The following is a 14518-nucleotide window of genomic DNA, read 5'->3' on the forward strand; positions in this document are numbered from 1 at the left end:
ATATATATATATATAGATATACTTGATCGTATGCCAAGAGGATTCGAACCGCACCTTGCAATTTCGAATCAACTTTTCTCTGATATATTCTCACCGCCTATTTTTCCGTTTAGCTTCACGCGACTTTGCAGAAAAGCTTTCTTACGAATGCGAAACACATAGAGGAGTATTTTTAAAGTAGAGAAATCTCTCTCTGCTGTCAGATGAACAACCTGAAAGGCGTACAATCAAGATCATCAACAATGGACAACCATCAATCAAATATCATTTTTTGAAGAAAGTATTATTTGTAACTATTTGATTAATCATTCATGTTCGGATTAATAAAAAACATATAGTAAAAAAAAAAAAAACGAAAGAGTTTCAATAAATCGAATGTTATCTATCTACTCAATTTTTCTCTCGAAAAGATAAATTCGAAGCAAAATCATACAAAGTTTTCGGTTCTCAAAATTAAGTTCGATCGTTAGGAAGCGAAGGTATGGGAAACACGTTGAAATTCTAGATCTGTGTCGCTGTGGTTTCCTGGGATTCGAGGTATAATATTCGAGGATGGTAGGTGTATCTTCGAGGTCGTGGCACGCGTCGAGTGCTTTATGGAAATATGTACATGCTTACGTGCGTATATATGTCGGAAAATACGCTCGAGGTAGAAAAGAGTATGAGAAGTATGAGGCTTTGTGACTTCATGAACATCTTTTCGCATTTACGTGCGTCGAGTGCGAAAGAAGAAAAGACAGAAAGAGAAAAGAATTCAAGAACAATCGAAGAGCTAGCAATATTTTCATGAGTTTATCTACGGAACTCAGATATAGACTCTCCTTCAAACGAGAGAACGGCTCTCTTGCAAAAGAATCGAACGACACTCGACGTTTCGTTTCGAAGACACTTATCGCTTCCGCGATCGCTCGGGGATCGAATTTAAAACAAGACTCACATTTTATCGCAAGAAAACGTGGCACAACATTCTCTTTCGTTTTCCTTTTTCTTTTCCTTTTTCCTTTTTCTTCTCCCAGTTTTTATCGATTACGTAAGTCCAATCGTTTTCAAAAGTAATAACATTAGAAGCTGACATTCCGAACATGAATTTAAATTTGCAAAATCAAATTCAATTTAAAGTGTAATTTTCTGAGAAACCATTTCTTTCTTTCTTTCCTGTTTAAAAAAGAAAATAATGGGTTCTAATTTTATACGCATAATTTAGAAATAAATTAACGATTTAAATCGATCTTTCATAAATCCAAATAAAAATAAAATATAATAGAAATTCATGGCAATCTTACGTGCATTTTCTCATCTCGCTGTTTTCTATTGTCACCTTAAAAGAAAATTCACGTAACCCATTTCGTTCTCGAGATATAGTAATACCGATTCGAAAAACAAATTCGTACCTCCTACATGGCTCCAATTACATTACTTCTTTTCGATCCCACTAACATTTTCAAGATTGCTTCTCTTCAAGGAAGGTTTGTTCCACTTTTCGATTTCCCTGCGAATAAAAATTTCTCTGCTTATGCTCATGAAAAACTTAAAAGAAGGGCGATAAGAAATATGCGAAAGCGCTTAATAGTTAAAACAGCCACACGAAAAGTGGAAAAAACGGGTTCGAGTACAGATGTAGATTACCATTCCATGCGATATTTTCAAATTGCAAAAACCTGACTAAAATATGAAGGCGTTTTTCAATTATAACAAAGTTTTCGATATCGCTGATTATGATCATGATATATAATATATTTAAAAAATATCGTAATCTACAACCCAAAAAATCTTAATATACAAAGTTTGAATTAAATTTAATATTTTTTTTTAATTACATCTAATTATCGCATTCTAAACATCGTGTTAATAATATCTATACAAACTTTCGTTAGAATTCAATATCTTTCTAGAGTCAATTTTTATTGATTTTTTTAAATTGTATATAGTATTTAGCTAAAAGCCTGAGTCTTCTCTTTTGTAGCGGTTTGCAACTGGCATAAATTTTTTATTATTCTTCGTAATGTACACAGAATTCTTTATATGAATTTTTACGCAAAAGCGTTACTAAATTATTATATTACGCTTTATAATTATGACTTTTTCCTAAGCATTATATAAATTGTATTTACTTTCAAAAGTATTTTCCATTTTCCAGAATAAAATTTGATGCACTTCCAACAATATTATTAACGAGTTAATTGTTAACGAAGCAAGCTTTGTTTCCTTATTCTCACGCAGATATACGTGCTCGAATGAACGTCACTTGCGCTTTTGAACAACGTTTCAAAACTCTAAATTTAAATATTTCATTTTTGAGATTTTGACCAGGCTTTTGAGATTTGGAAACGCTGGTTCAACTTTTTTCATGAATCCTACAAATATTTGCTAATAAATACTTTAAGTAAATATATATCCGGGTATTTGTAAATTGCAAACATTTATGCTATCCATATTTCGATGGAAAACAAGAGACGATGATGTTTCCTTTTTGAATATATACATATATATATATATATATACATACACATTACGTATATATACATACATATATATACACATATACAAGAGTAATAAACAAAAATAAATAAACAAGAATATCTATCGAATGAAAATAAACAAGCGCCGATAAATTAAATGAACTTTAAGAGTTACATGAATCAGCAGGACTGTATGTAGCTATCTAAAACTCGGCTTACGAACACATTATGAGAATGAAGGATTACCAGGGAAACACTGAGAACACATTGAAGGAAGATAAATATGTGTCGGAGAGTGAATGAAGACGTGCACACACAGTCATATAGATAAAAGTCAACGTGCGTGTATCCCTTTCTCTCTGTTTTTCTCTCTTGCTCTTATTCTCTTGCCGTATTCTCTAGCCGTACGTGATTGCGAACGATGAAAAAAGGATGAAAAAAAGGAGAAAGAGAGGAAGGGAGAAAGAAAGAAAAAGAGAGATGGATTATGCAGAAGGGTAGACAGCATCAGTGGCAGAAATGGCGGCAATAGCAGTTTCGTTCCTTGCATTTTATGAACGCAGCTAGTAGTATTTCGACGTCATCGTCGTACAGGATACAAGGTTTCGTACCTTACTCGAAGCAATAAAGTCGAGAAAAAAGGAGAAAGAAAGAGAGAGAGAGAGAGTTTCCTCTCCGTCTCTATCTTTCTTCGACTTCTAAACTCTCATCCGACATCTTCACTCTTTATTACTTTCCCTGAAAATGTGATCTCTGTCCGTTGGTTTCTCTCTTTCTCTCTCCCACTCTTTTTCTTTTACCTTCCAGAACCGAGAATTTTTGTAAATATACTTCAAGAGAAATCAAAATTGAGGAAAAGAATCGAGGGATAACTTGGAGTTTGTCAAAAATTTGATATGATTGAAAGCATTCCGTGTATGAAACTAAAATGAAAAATAAAATGAAATAAAATGAAAGAACCGATATATCTCTCGGATATTATGTCTCTCAACAATTCTTAACTGAACTAACGACATGTCGATATTGATGCATTATGGATTGACATAAGAAGTATATAGCAATAGTAGTAGAGATTCGATATTTCCGTTCACTGATACCGCCTTTTCTTTCTGAAACGTTTCGATAGTATTTCATCGTGAGTCATCTTGAGAAGAAGAAGGAAATTCTCTGTCTGCATTTTATAGTACATCTACTAGATCTCTTTTCCTTTTCTAATACCTAGCATAGCTCCGATTTAACTTAACCAACTTTCGAGTGTGCCAAATGGCGGAACACGATTTCTCTCTCTCTCTCTCTTTCTCTTTTTCTCTCTGTCTGGCATCGTAACGCGACGAGATGACGCTTTATAGAGAAGCCTTCCATTCCTCTATGTTCCTGCCTACGCGCTGAAATACGCAACGTAAGCGCGAAGTGAACGAAAAAGAGGACGAGTAGAAGAGAGAAAGAGAGATGTGAAAGGGTAGAGATGGTTGTTACGAAAGGAGATGGGCAACACGATGGCACGAGCTTTATGCTTTATGCTTTATGGATGCGTCCTCTGGTCTCGCGTCATCGCGAGTCCACGGACTTGATGCATAGTCTCGTTTGTTCCCCGAAGTAATAACGCCGAGAGATACTCGCCTACCATTTTCTCTACTATTCCTTTGCCCTTTCTTTCTTACTTCCCGAAGAAAATGGGAGTCGATCTCGCGACGATGTTTCATAATAAAAGTGCACGAAACGGAGACTTTTTTATTCCCAATGCTCCTCGCTCTTGTTACATTTGTTCTTGATTAAAGAATATGATATATACGATACATCGAATTGATAAGTTTAAATACAGAAAAGTATGTAATTCAATTATTTGTTTCTTTTAAATTCGTTTGTATTATATTCACAGATTACAAACAACAGCTCACACTTTTGGATTCAACCCCATTCGATCTCACAAGAGGACGACACCGTAAAGACCAAGTCGCATATAGAATTTAAAATCACCAACGACATGTTTCAAAACGGCCGGCTGCATCTACGCTGCATAGCTTTCATTTCCGATGTATATCGAAAATCCGCTGACATGGAAATCGCTGTCGACGAACCGCTTCTTGCCTCTATCACCGGTGATGCCCCTGCACATAGTCACAGTAAGTCATAATACTATTCTTCGTTATCACACGATCCCTAACGACGAAGTTAAACTTTGTAAATTCATATCAAAATCCATATTTTGCATAAGGAGAGTGAAAAAGAGAGAGGGGGAGGGAATATTAAATTCCACGTAAGTACAGATATATGTACATAGTAAACCGTTCCAATTTTCTTGCGTAAACCACACGGTGAGTTTAATAAAATTTACTTCGGACCACGTATCGAAACTGCTCAACCAAAGTCGTAAGTTAACCTGGCTTCGCAATCAACGCAAGAGGAACTATCGTTAACTACATCTCGTAGGTAATTCAAACTGTAAATTGGTATAGTAAGTGGTAACGGAAATAGTGTAGGAAATAGTACAATGTAACGTAGTTCGATGTACCTCCTTAAACTCTAATTACTCTTTCCGCCCTATGAATTCGACGACAACGACAAACTAAGTACATTTCGCGCATGTACGGAAAAGCGATCGTATCGAATATCAGAGGAGTACGAATTTCAACGTTGTAGGTACGCATCTCCTCTCACGTTTGTGCTATCAGTTCGTTATCCGCTTCAGGAATTTCAACGATCAACATAGTTGCTTTTATCTCTACTATAACGTATCGATATCTACGGATTTTTCCAACTACGAATTGATTGAAAAATACATTGTTACGTACAAATGTTTTATTCGATACGTTTTTATTTGTTAAAGATTTAAAAACATCGAATTGAGAAAGATCGAGTTTAAAAAAAAGTGTTTTCGGTTTAATAAAACAAATCATTGTAAATAATTAATATTATTATTGTATTATTATCGTTAGTATTATTATAATACCTTTCATAGGAAGATTTAGGAGTTGATTAGGAAAAGTCAGTAGATATTCGTCAGTAATGTCGTTCCAGAAGAGGCGTGTTCTATGCTTGGTAAAGACTAACCGGCGACAATAAAATTATGGCGCCGAGTAGGACCGTAAATGTATCGGGTCGAGTGCCATCTTTCACGTGAATCACGCCACCCTTGTGACAGTTATGTGACTCTCCTAGCGGTATCAGGCTCTCGCCAAGAAAGCAAAGGGGAGGACGACGCGATTGTTCCGCCTGGGAAAGCAAAGCCGTTATGTCTGTTGCAGAAAATGGGATCGTCTCCAACGCCGCTATCTAAATTATTATCCGCGATTTCTCCTCTCTCTCTCTCTCTCTCTCTCTCTCTCTTTATACTCATCCTCTTTCACGTTTTTCTCCTGTTCTCTCTTCATTTCGTATCGTTCGCTTTTAATACGTGTCTCGTTACCACGTTTTCGCGTCATTATAAACAGATGCAGCTGCCGGAAAGGGTGTATCACGAACACCGTTTGCTCGTTGCCCCTATTGTTTGTTCGATAATGTTATCTTTGTTCGTTAAAACAACATATACACACATATATATATGTATATGTGTGTATGTGTGTATATGTGTATGTGTATGTTACATTTATGTATATATTATATGTGTACATATGTTTATATAAATGTTTATTGAAAATAATAATTTATTAAAACAGAGAATAAGTTAATAAGTTGAAACGTCGGGGAGAAACGAGAACTAGTATGTTCCTCTTTAAAATCGTCGAGTCGTTCGAAGTACCATCCATCTCTTTCCCCGACTGTCTCGAAGAGCCATTAATCAATGGGGAATTCAGCAATTAAAGCTCTGGTTTTATTAACGTCCTACTTCGAACCCAATTCTGTTCAGCTCTTCTCAACAAAGGTGACCATAACAGAAGAAAAAAAAAAGAAAGCGATAGAGGGAGATCGAAAATGGATTACAATATTTCATATAATTTCGATACAATGATTCCAATAGAGAATATTTCTGTAAAATGTGAGAACTACTTAAAATGAATGAATGAAAATATTTAAAAGAAAGCTCGCACGAACTTCATTTCCGAGATATTTCGATAATTTTTACATTTCCGCTTTTCTTTCTGCTCCAGATTGTTCGTTCCAAAATTTGTTCTCGCATATACTCCATCTCGTTCCATTCTTTAGTTTGCAAGAACCTCTTCAATTTTCATTCTCTTGATGGTCGAGTCCGTCAAAAGATTACACATAACAGTACCGTCGTTCGTCGAGAAAATACCTACGAGAAGCATAAAAAAAACATGAGAAAAAGACTTATTATCGTAGGCGGAAGTGACCTACTTAAAGGTTTACACCGGTAAAAGCCACGTTTCGTGGGAGCCTGGACCCATTTAACACTTTCGTTCGTGAGTACTAGCCTCCTATGTTACATATATCTACCGACGTATCCACCAATATGGCAATTTTTTAGCACTCACGCTACCGGATGCTGTTACGTGTGAAAGTACGCCGGGATATGACTGAAAGTTTTAGATATTTGACCATGTCAGCTCGAAGTCTGTACCTCCGCGTAAATGGACACTTTTGTTCCAAACGGTTACTCTTCCTATCGAAAGAGCAAAAGAGAAAGAGAGAGAAAAAAGGAAAAGATGAAAAAAGAAAACAAAATTTGTTATATTCGAATAAAAGCATCTTTCATAACAAAGATAATAATAGATAATTAAGTGTTATATAGTACAATATTGAAGAGATGTGTAATATACAATACATAATATGGATATATATATATAATATGATTTATAATATATAATATATAATAAGAAGATAGAAAGAAAAAATAATCGAAAAAAATTTTTTTATGAAAAGGCTTTCACAACTTTTGATTTCTCCCTTTTTCTTTTTTCTTGATAGACAAGTGCTAGACAAGTTTTCGATGAGAGACGAGAGGCGTTACAGATTTTCCGTAAGTTCCAAGGTGGCGATAAAAAAAAAAAAGAAAAAAAAAGGGCGATGAAAGCGTTCCCAGTGAGGCAGAAACTTTGGCACCGGGCCGATCGTACTTTAGACGAGCGAACGACTAATGCGCCCGGCGATTCATAGAAAACAACGTTCTTCCCGTTCTTTTTCCCGCTTCGATCGTCGCCAAATTTATCGTCGAAAAATTCCTCGATGATACGAACATCGGAGCTTCAAAGTACGAACAGCCCTTTCCATTTTTAATTTCATTTAATTTCCTCAATAGAAACCTATTACTGACACGTTTATTGAGTTGTTCGAACATCTTACGATTTTTACGATCTCGCATGATTCATCCTGTTAAGCAAGAGCCGCTGCTTCTTCTTTTCGAGTTCTTCGACAAAATTACAAAAAAGAAAGAGAGAGAAAGAGTATCCGCTAGTAAGAATGATTTATGTTGAGGCCATTATGCGATATCGAAGATTTCATGACCGGAACGTCGCTATTCGACGTTCTCGATCTGTCAGAAACACCGACGATTCAACTGTAACTGCCTAAAAACATCCATGTTTCCTATAGCTCGGGTAAAAGTCTTTCTCCCTATTTCCCAACATCGATGACGATGGTATTGCCTATTCGATTGCCAATAACATTACTTCGCAATAAAAGCAACGTAAACGTACTGTTAAAGGACACCCCTTAACTCCCTCTTGGCTTCCACTGCCTGCTCTGTCTATCTATCTATATATCTACGTATCTATACATCCATTTATTTATTTATCTATCTATCCATGCGTCCGTCCATCCATCCATCCATCCATCCATCTGTCCATCCATCCATCTATTTATCTATTTCTATCCATCCATTTATCTATCTGTCTACCTATCCATCTATTTGTGTATTTATTCATGTTTCTAATATTTACTGTTCGTTCTTTCTCTCATTCAATAAAAAATGTCCACTACACTAAGCTTTCTGTTTTGTTCAATGCTCTCATTCTTTCGGAATAAAACAGACTAGTTACTAGCTGTTGTCGATAACAGTTTCGAAGAGTATTGATATTTAAAAACAAATGAAAAATAAGAAAACGAAAAGCTTTTATTATACACGTCGAATAGCTTTTCTCTCGTTATTCTTTACACAGTTTATGACATTGAGAAGGGGAGAAAATATAGAGTAATAGTAGAAACGTGGAAACTCCTGTGAGAAAATGACCGAAAGGGAAATGAAAATATGGAAATTTATTTGCACCCTTGTGCCACGTACTGAAAGTGCACGCTAATGCGAGACACTTCAACGAGCATTTCTGTTGCCGGTTAAGCTTTTCCCTTTACCAACCACTACTCTTCCTACCACCTCTAACCCAAAAGTTCATGAGACGGTGAACAACTCATCTAACTCTAACGGACGCTCGAAAAACTATTTAGTAAATAGTAACGTAATTAAATACCGAGAAAGAAAAAATCAAAGGATTCAGGCATGTTAATCGATTAATGAATTCAAAGAAAATCTACTACGTAATCTCGCGATAACTGGAATAATTGAATAAGAAAATAAATAAAATAATATATGTCGAATTTAAAAGACTAGACAAAGAAAAAGAAATTATGTGGAAATATCAAAATCGCTATCCCGATCGCTTTTATTCCGTGGGAAGGGTTTCGAGATCGAGGGAGACGCATGTGGCTCGATATCGAATCACGAGGTCGAAATCGATTTTATTCGTTTGCCCCCGATATCGAGCAGTTTTAATACAGTTCGTCTCGCTAGGATCGTATACGTGTATGTATCTACGTATATGTATGCTGCACTATCGAACGAATCTCGAGGATGACCTCACTCCTATCCACGTTGCCGCCAATCACGTCGCGAGATCGGCCCTTTGTCTTATTCTAACGTGCATTCAAATGCAAATTCGTTGCGACCCAATTCCATCGGCTGCGAATTGCATCTCTCATAGTGGCATACTATGCGGTACTAGCAGATAGTCAACGTAATATCCAGGCGTCCACACACGCATATGTGCGCATATATATATATATATATATATATATATATATATATATATAATATATCTACATACGCACTTGTGATATATTGTAGTTGCATTAATGAGCTAATATCTCCGAATATATGCGGTATGGAAATCTATTATTTGTAACATACCTCTTACGAAATATCTGCTTTCTTATCTATATTTTTTGCATCGAATCATATTCACAAAATCGCCACCAGCACATGAATTGCTATTTCTCTATCTTGCTCTCTCTCTCTCTCTCTCTTTCTTTCTCTTTCTCTCCTTCTATCTCTCTCCTATGGCTCTCTGCAAAATTTTCCATGAAACGATACGGCGAACGGTACGTGGCTAGAATGCGGTTAGACCGTGGTTAGACCGCATAGCCTTGTCAATCAAAACGAGACGATGTAAACCGCAAAATGAATCGAATAAGCTGTAAATTTGATTGGAAGGGAGGAAAACGTCATGCTCGAAATCGTGACGAATCCTCTAAATCATGACTCGCGTTTATCCCTCAATTTTTCATTTATTTTTAAAAATTATCGATGAGAACGAGAAAGATAGAGAGAGAAAAGGAAGAACCGATAAACGCATTTTTCGAGAAAAAACAGAAGGGTAAGAGAAAAACGACTAATGTCGATGTAAAGAAAAGAATGAAATACATATAAAGATACGAGAAATATAAATACTTTTTAGATCAGCTTTTACAAATGTATACGTGTATATAGAGACTGAAAGCAAACGTAGTAAAGGCTAACGAGCATAATCAACGAGGAACCGCGCACATATTCGCTTCAAGAGCGTTACGCTGGGCCATTAAAAACAAGCTTCATAGCGAATCGGCTTTACTCGATTCACTCGGCATGAATAATACAGATATTTTGAAAAAAACTTGTTCAAAGCCGAAAAAGCAATTACGTTGCACAGACGACGACAACGGGGCTGCTATCAAAATTGGTATGAAAACAGTGAGATGAAGGGAGAGAGAAAGAGAAAGAGAGAGAGAGAGAGAGAGAGAGAGAGAGAGAGAGAGAGCGAAGCGTGGCGTTGATGAACGTGAATTCTCTATTCCTCCCCCGCTTCCCCCTTCCTCTCACGGCTTTATCCCTCTCTAACTCTCCCTGTATCCTTCGAACGAGAAGAGATACGCGTCCACCTGAGCGACGATCCATCCATCGTCGAGCGTGTTATACTCTGTTATCCTCGGTGTCGAATCTGTTTTGACAGGAAACACGAGCATGCGTCCGGATTCAAAGAGGAAGGGAAGAGAGGGATAACCAGAGAATGGGAGTGGGAGAGAAAGAGAGAGAGAGAGAAAGAGAGAGAGAGAGAGAGAAAGAGAGAAGTTCAGTGATGGAAGAAACGAGGGTGCACGAGCGGATATTTCGAACCTCGCAAACCGACGTTTTCGATTCGATCTGGACTGACAAATAATTGGCAATTCGCCAAATATCGACGCAGCTTATACATTCTCTCTCTCTCTTTTTCTCTCTTTCTCTCTTTCTCTTGGTTCCTGTTCCCGAGATGATGGTTTGATTCGACGTTTTACAACTCGACGTTTATATGGGCCGAGAGAAATTTTCTGCTAACCTTAAGCGAGACGCTCTTTTCTCGTTTGGTCCATCGAATTCACGCTATGTGAAAGAAAGAGAGAAGATAATATGATGTCTATCGTGATTCCCTTCGCGTTCCAACTCTTTCTCTCTGTCTTTCCATCCGTGATTTCTTCCTTCCAAGAATTCTCGAACATCCCTCACGTAGCTCTCTTTGAATTCTTAAAGAATTCCTTGACGCTTATCACGTTAGACGAGGCAAATGTAACGCACAAAACGATTGTGTCGGCGCTCGCAAACGAATTCACTTGCCATTTTTCTAAAAGGCATACTACCACGATTTACGTTCTTCGCGAACTAACAAACGCTTCTTTTCTTCCTTACGACGATCTCTCCTATGAATCGTCGAAATAAATAAACGTGTATTTGTTGGTTGGAGACTCGAAAAGACTCCGCTACTGCTTTTCCAACGCTTCTTCTAACGGATGGAAGTGCTCGAACTGGAGGAAGTCTAGAATATCGTCGAAACTCCGAAACGAAGGTAAAACAAAAGAGGCAAGCAGTAGATATCGTGGGCAGGGAGGTAAGGGAGATAGGTGCAGCGAGTAGGGGGTGGAAGAAAAGCAATCTAAACTTTTTCGGCATGGCCTGGCAAGAATTAAGGCGGAATATAGAGAAAAACGAGAATCGTTATTCCACTCTACGGCAAAACGTTTATTCATCGCGAGGGAATCGATGCGCCAAAGTCGTTAGCAATACCGTGCGTTTTACCGAGACCAAAGCGAGGAGAGAGAAAATAGAAGAAAATAAAAAACGTTCCCGATACCGAACGGTACTTTCCTCTTAAAGAGTTTCACGAAAAAGCTATAAAATCGGTTCACGAAAAATATCTCATTTTATTTTCCAAAGGCAAATAATAATTGACTTATTATCAAGCAGTGAATGTTTTATTAACGATCGAATGGAAAAAACTATTATATTTTATTTCGTATCCCTCATGTAATACTATTAATACTTTCATTATCATCATCAACATCATTATCGCTCTTTTACTATATTGTTATTATTATATTATAGTTATCGTACTATCGTATTATTATTATCATCGTTATCCTTCCTTCCTTATATATAGAGTCAACATAATTAATTCTTTAATTACTTCATCTACTTGCTCGATAATAATGTAGTGTATAATCGATATTAACGTAGCTCGATAATAATGTACTCGTTGATACTGATGAAATTTATAAAATATGTAAGTACTTACTCTTTTAACGCTTCCACGGCTTTTATATTTGAAGACACCAAATTACAGATATACGTCTTAACACAACAAATGTTTAAACTGAAATGAAGCTTCTACGCGTTCTCCGATATAACACAAAGGAATGTTTACTGGTATCTAATTACTCATACGTAATAAATCCAACAGGATCCGACCGGTCTATAAACAACGTGACCTAGATTGTTTACTCGCGTACACATACATGATGATGAGTCATACCTTATTTCGAAGAATTAAGATTGTTTATTCACGTACACTTACATAACAATGAGTCATATCTTATTTCGAATGTCGAAATCTATTGAAATATTATTAAAATCACCTTGACGATATTGAAAAGACTGAAAATATACTTTTTAATATAAGTAAAGTTTTTGATATAAAAATTATAACAATGTCTATATCTTTTATATAAAAGGAAGTTATGAAAAATATTAGATAAAAATTCTATAAGAAATTTCATAAAATATTCGATAAAATATTTCTATAGGCAATTATTATCACTAAGCGAGAACGATTCCGACGATAAGGATTCTCGGCAGTTTCTCGGCGGGATCTTCGAATTCTCCAAAAGTTTGACAAGGTCTTAAATGCTAGGCAAATAGCACGAATGAAATACGTGGATTCGATCGCGGCACGCGACGATTCGGCGCGTATCTCGAAAATTTTGCGAGCAGAACGTGACATGTAAGACGAGAAAGGCGAACTCGTAAAACGGTGCTCGTAAAAACGAAGGCATTTTCGCTTCGAGAAAGCGTGCTCAGGAATTTCGAAGAGGTAACGTCGAAATCGAAGGGCAAATAATCTCAAGAAAAGAAGTGGAAAGAAGAGAGAAAGAGAGAAACTAACAATAAAGTTCCTAATCGAATCATTGAACAACAATACGCTGTCGGAGATTGTTACGTCGTTCGCAGAACGTTTATAATCTCTCGTCTGACTCTTTTGGACATTTCTTGTTCGTTTATAATAACTCGGAAACCTCTTCTCTTTCTCTTTTTCTCGTTCACAAGTTCCTGGCAGTCCTCCAGACTGCCGTCGATACGAGTGAACAGAAAGATCGTTAAAAATTGTAAGGAGATACTTGTAGAAAACACAAATTGGAATAGTTCTGTACTCTTCTATCCTCTAACCGCGCCTATTCCAACGGGATGACGAAGAAGAGATGAGAGATGAAATACGAAAAGAGAGAACTCGATGAACGAACGAACCAACGAATGAGCGTCGTATTCGCGGTTACTCTTTCTCTCTTTCTCGCTCTCTCTTTCGCGTAATAACACGCAAACGTGGAAAACGATTCCGCACGTAATCCGCAAAAGCCCATGGAACGGCAATTATCGTTGTTCGCACTTTCTTCTTCTCGCATTTCATCGTGAATCCCTGATTCAATACATGGTTCGGATCATCGATCGAGAAATTACGTTTAATCATTGTAATCGCAATTGTACGAGGGATTTAAGGCTCGAACTCTTATTCGTTCGTTTACGCACACAATGAACTCTTCTCAGCGTCGTTTCTATCAGTAACGTAGATCGATTATTCTCAATCCGTCGACGTTTAACTTTCTCAAAATTGATTTTATTTTTTAACGCAGAAAATTGTTCTCTCTGGAACACGTGTATCTTATTAGTCTTATTGCATCGTTTAAATTTGTCTCAATAATCTTCATCTAAAAAGAAAATAATTCAGTAGAGAGTATATCTCAAATAGAAAATAGCTTACGTCTTTCTAAAGCTTCTCTTATAACATTTCCTTTCAACATAGATTACATATACAACACACTTTACATTTACATTCACTGGCACCGCCATTACAAATCATATTAATGCTTCCAACTTCGAAGCTAACGGCGAAAGATTTAAATATTTTTTTTTTAATACTGCATATTTATGAGATAAAATGACTTTTTCAAAGATCTAATGGAACATTTATTCCCAGTTAGGTTCGAAAGCAGTAAATCTATCTTATCGATGCTATTATTTGCCACGATCGAGCATTTGTTTGTTCATCGACTCGCGTTCATTTCCTAAGTCACTTCTTTCTCTTTTATTTCGATTTAACGTCGAATTAGGAACGACAACGTGAAGTTTATTAAACGCGAACTTGCTAGTATCGAACAAAAAGTTCGGCTTGGATTGATAAAGATTCTCTGGTAGATTTATCACTGACGCGAGTTGGCCCCAGGGACGAACGAAGACGAATGCGTCCGGACAATAAATGACTACTACTCCTCGGTAATAACGAGTGCACGCGCTGGAAAGAATTATCGCTTGATCCAGTCCATTGTCCTGTGCA

At 36.7% G+C, this 14518-nt stretch overlaps 1 protein-coding gene and 1 long non-coding RNA gene across 4 annotated transcripts in view; one reads left to right on the top strand and one right to left on the bottom strand.

Moving 5' to 3' along the window:
* LOC127064728 (uncharacterized) overlaps positions 1-14518 on the top strand; it is a 99540-nt gene that overhangs the window by 80418 nt on the left and 4604 nt on the right. For both annotated transcript variants that reach the window (XM_050996232.1, XM_050996233.1), the window contains exon 5: positions 4339-4582. In XM_050996232.1, the coding sequence (XP_050852189.1) occupies positions 4339-4582 (244 nt within the window). The remainder of the gene's footprint in view (positions 1-4338; positions 4583-14518) is intronic.
* On the bottom strand, positions 1698-12548 carry LOC127064732 (uncharacterized). 2 transcript variants are annotated; one of them, XR_007781803.1, is made up of 4 exons: positions 12209-12548; positions 6492-6693; positions 5410-6308; positions 1698-4567 (listed from the first exon to the last, which is right to left on the bottom strand). It is a non-coding gene; the product is annotated as an uncharacterized LOC127064732 (long non-coding RNA). The 2 variants fall into 2 exon arrangements; XR_007781802.1 differs by having other exon boundaries at positions 5410-6693.

Source organism: Vespula vulgaris, chromosome 6, assembly GCF_905475345.1.
Source record: "Vespula vulgaris chromosome 6, iyVesVulg1.1, whole genome shotgun sequence".
In the NCBI taxonomy this organism is placed as follows: domain Eukaryota; kingdom Metazoa; phylum Arthropoda; class Insecta; order Hymenoptera; family Vespidae; genus Vespula; species Vespula vulgaris.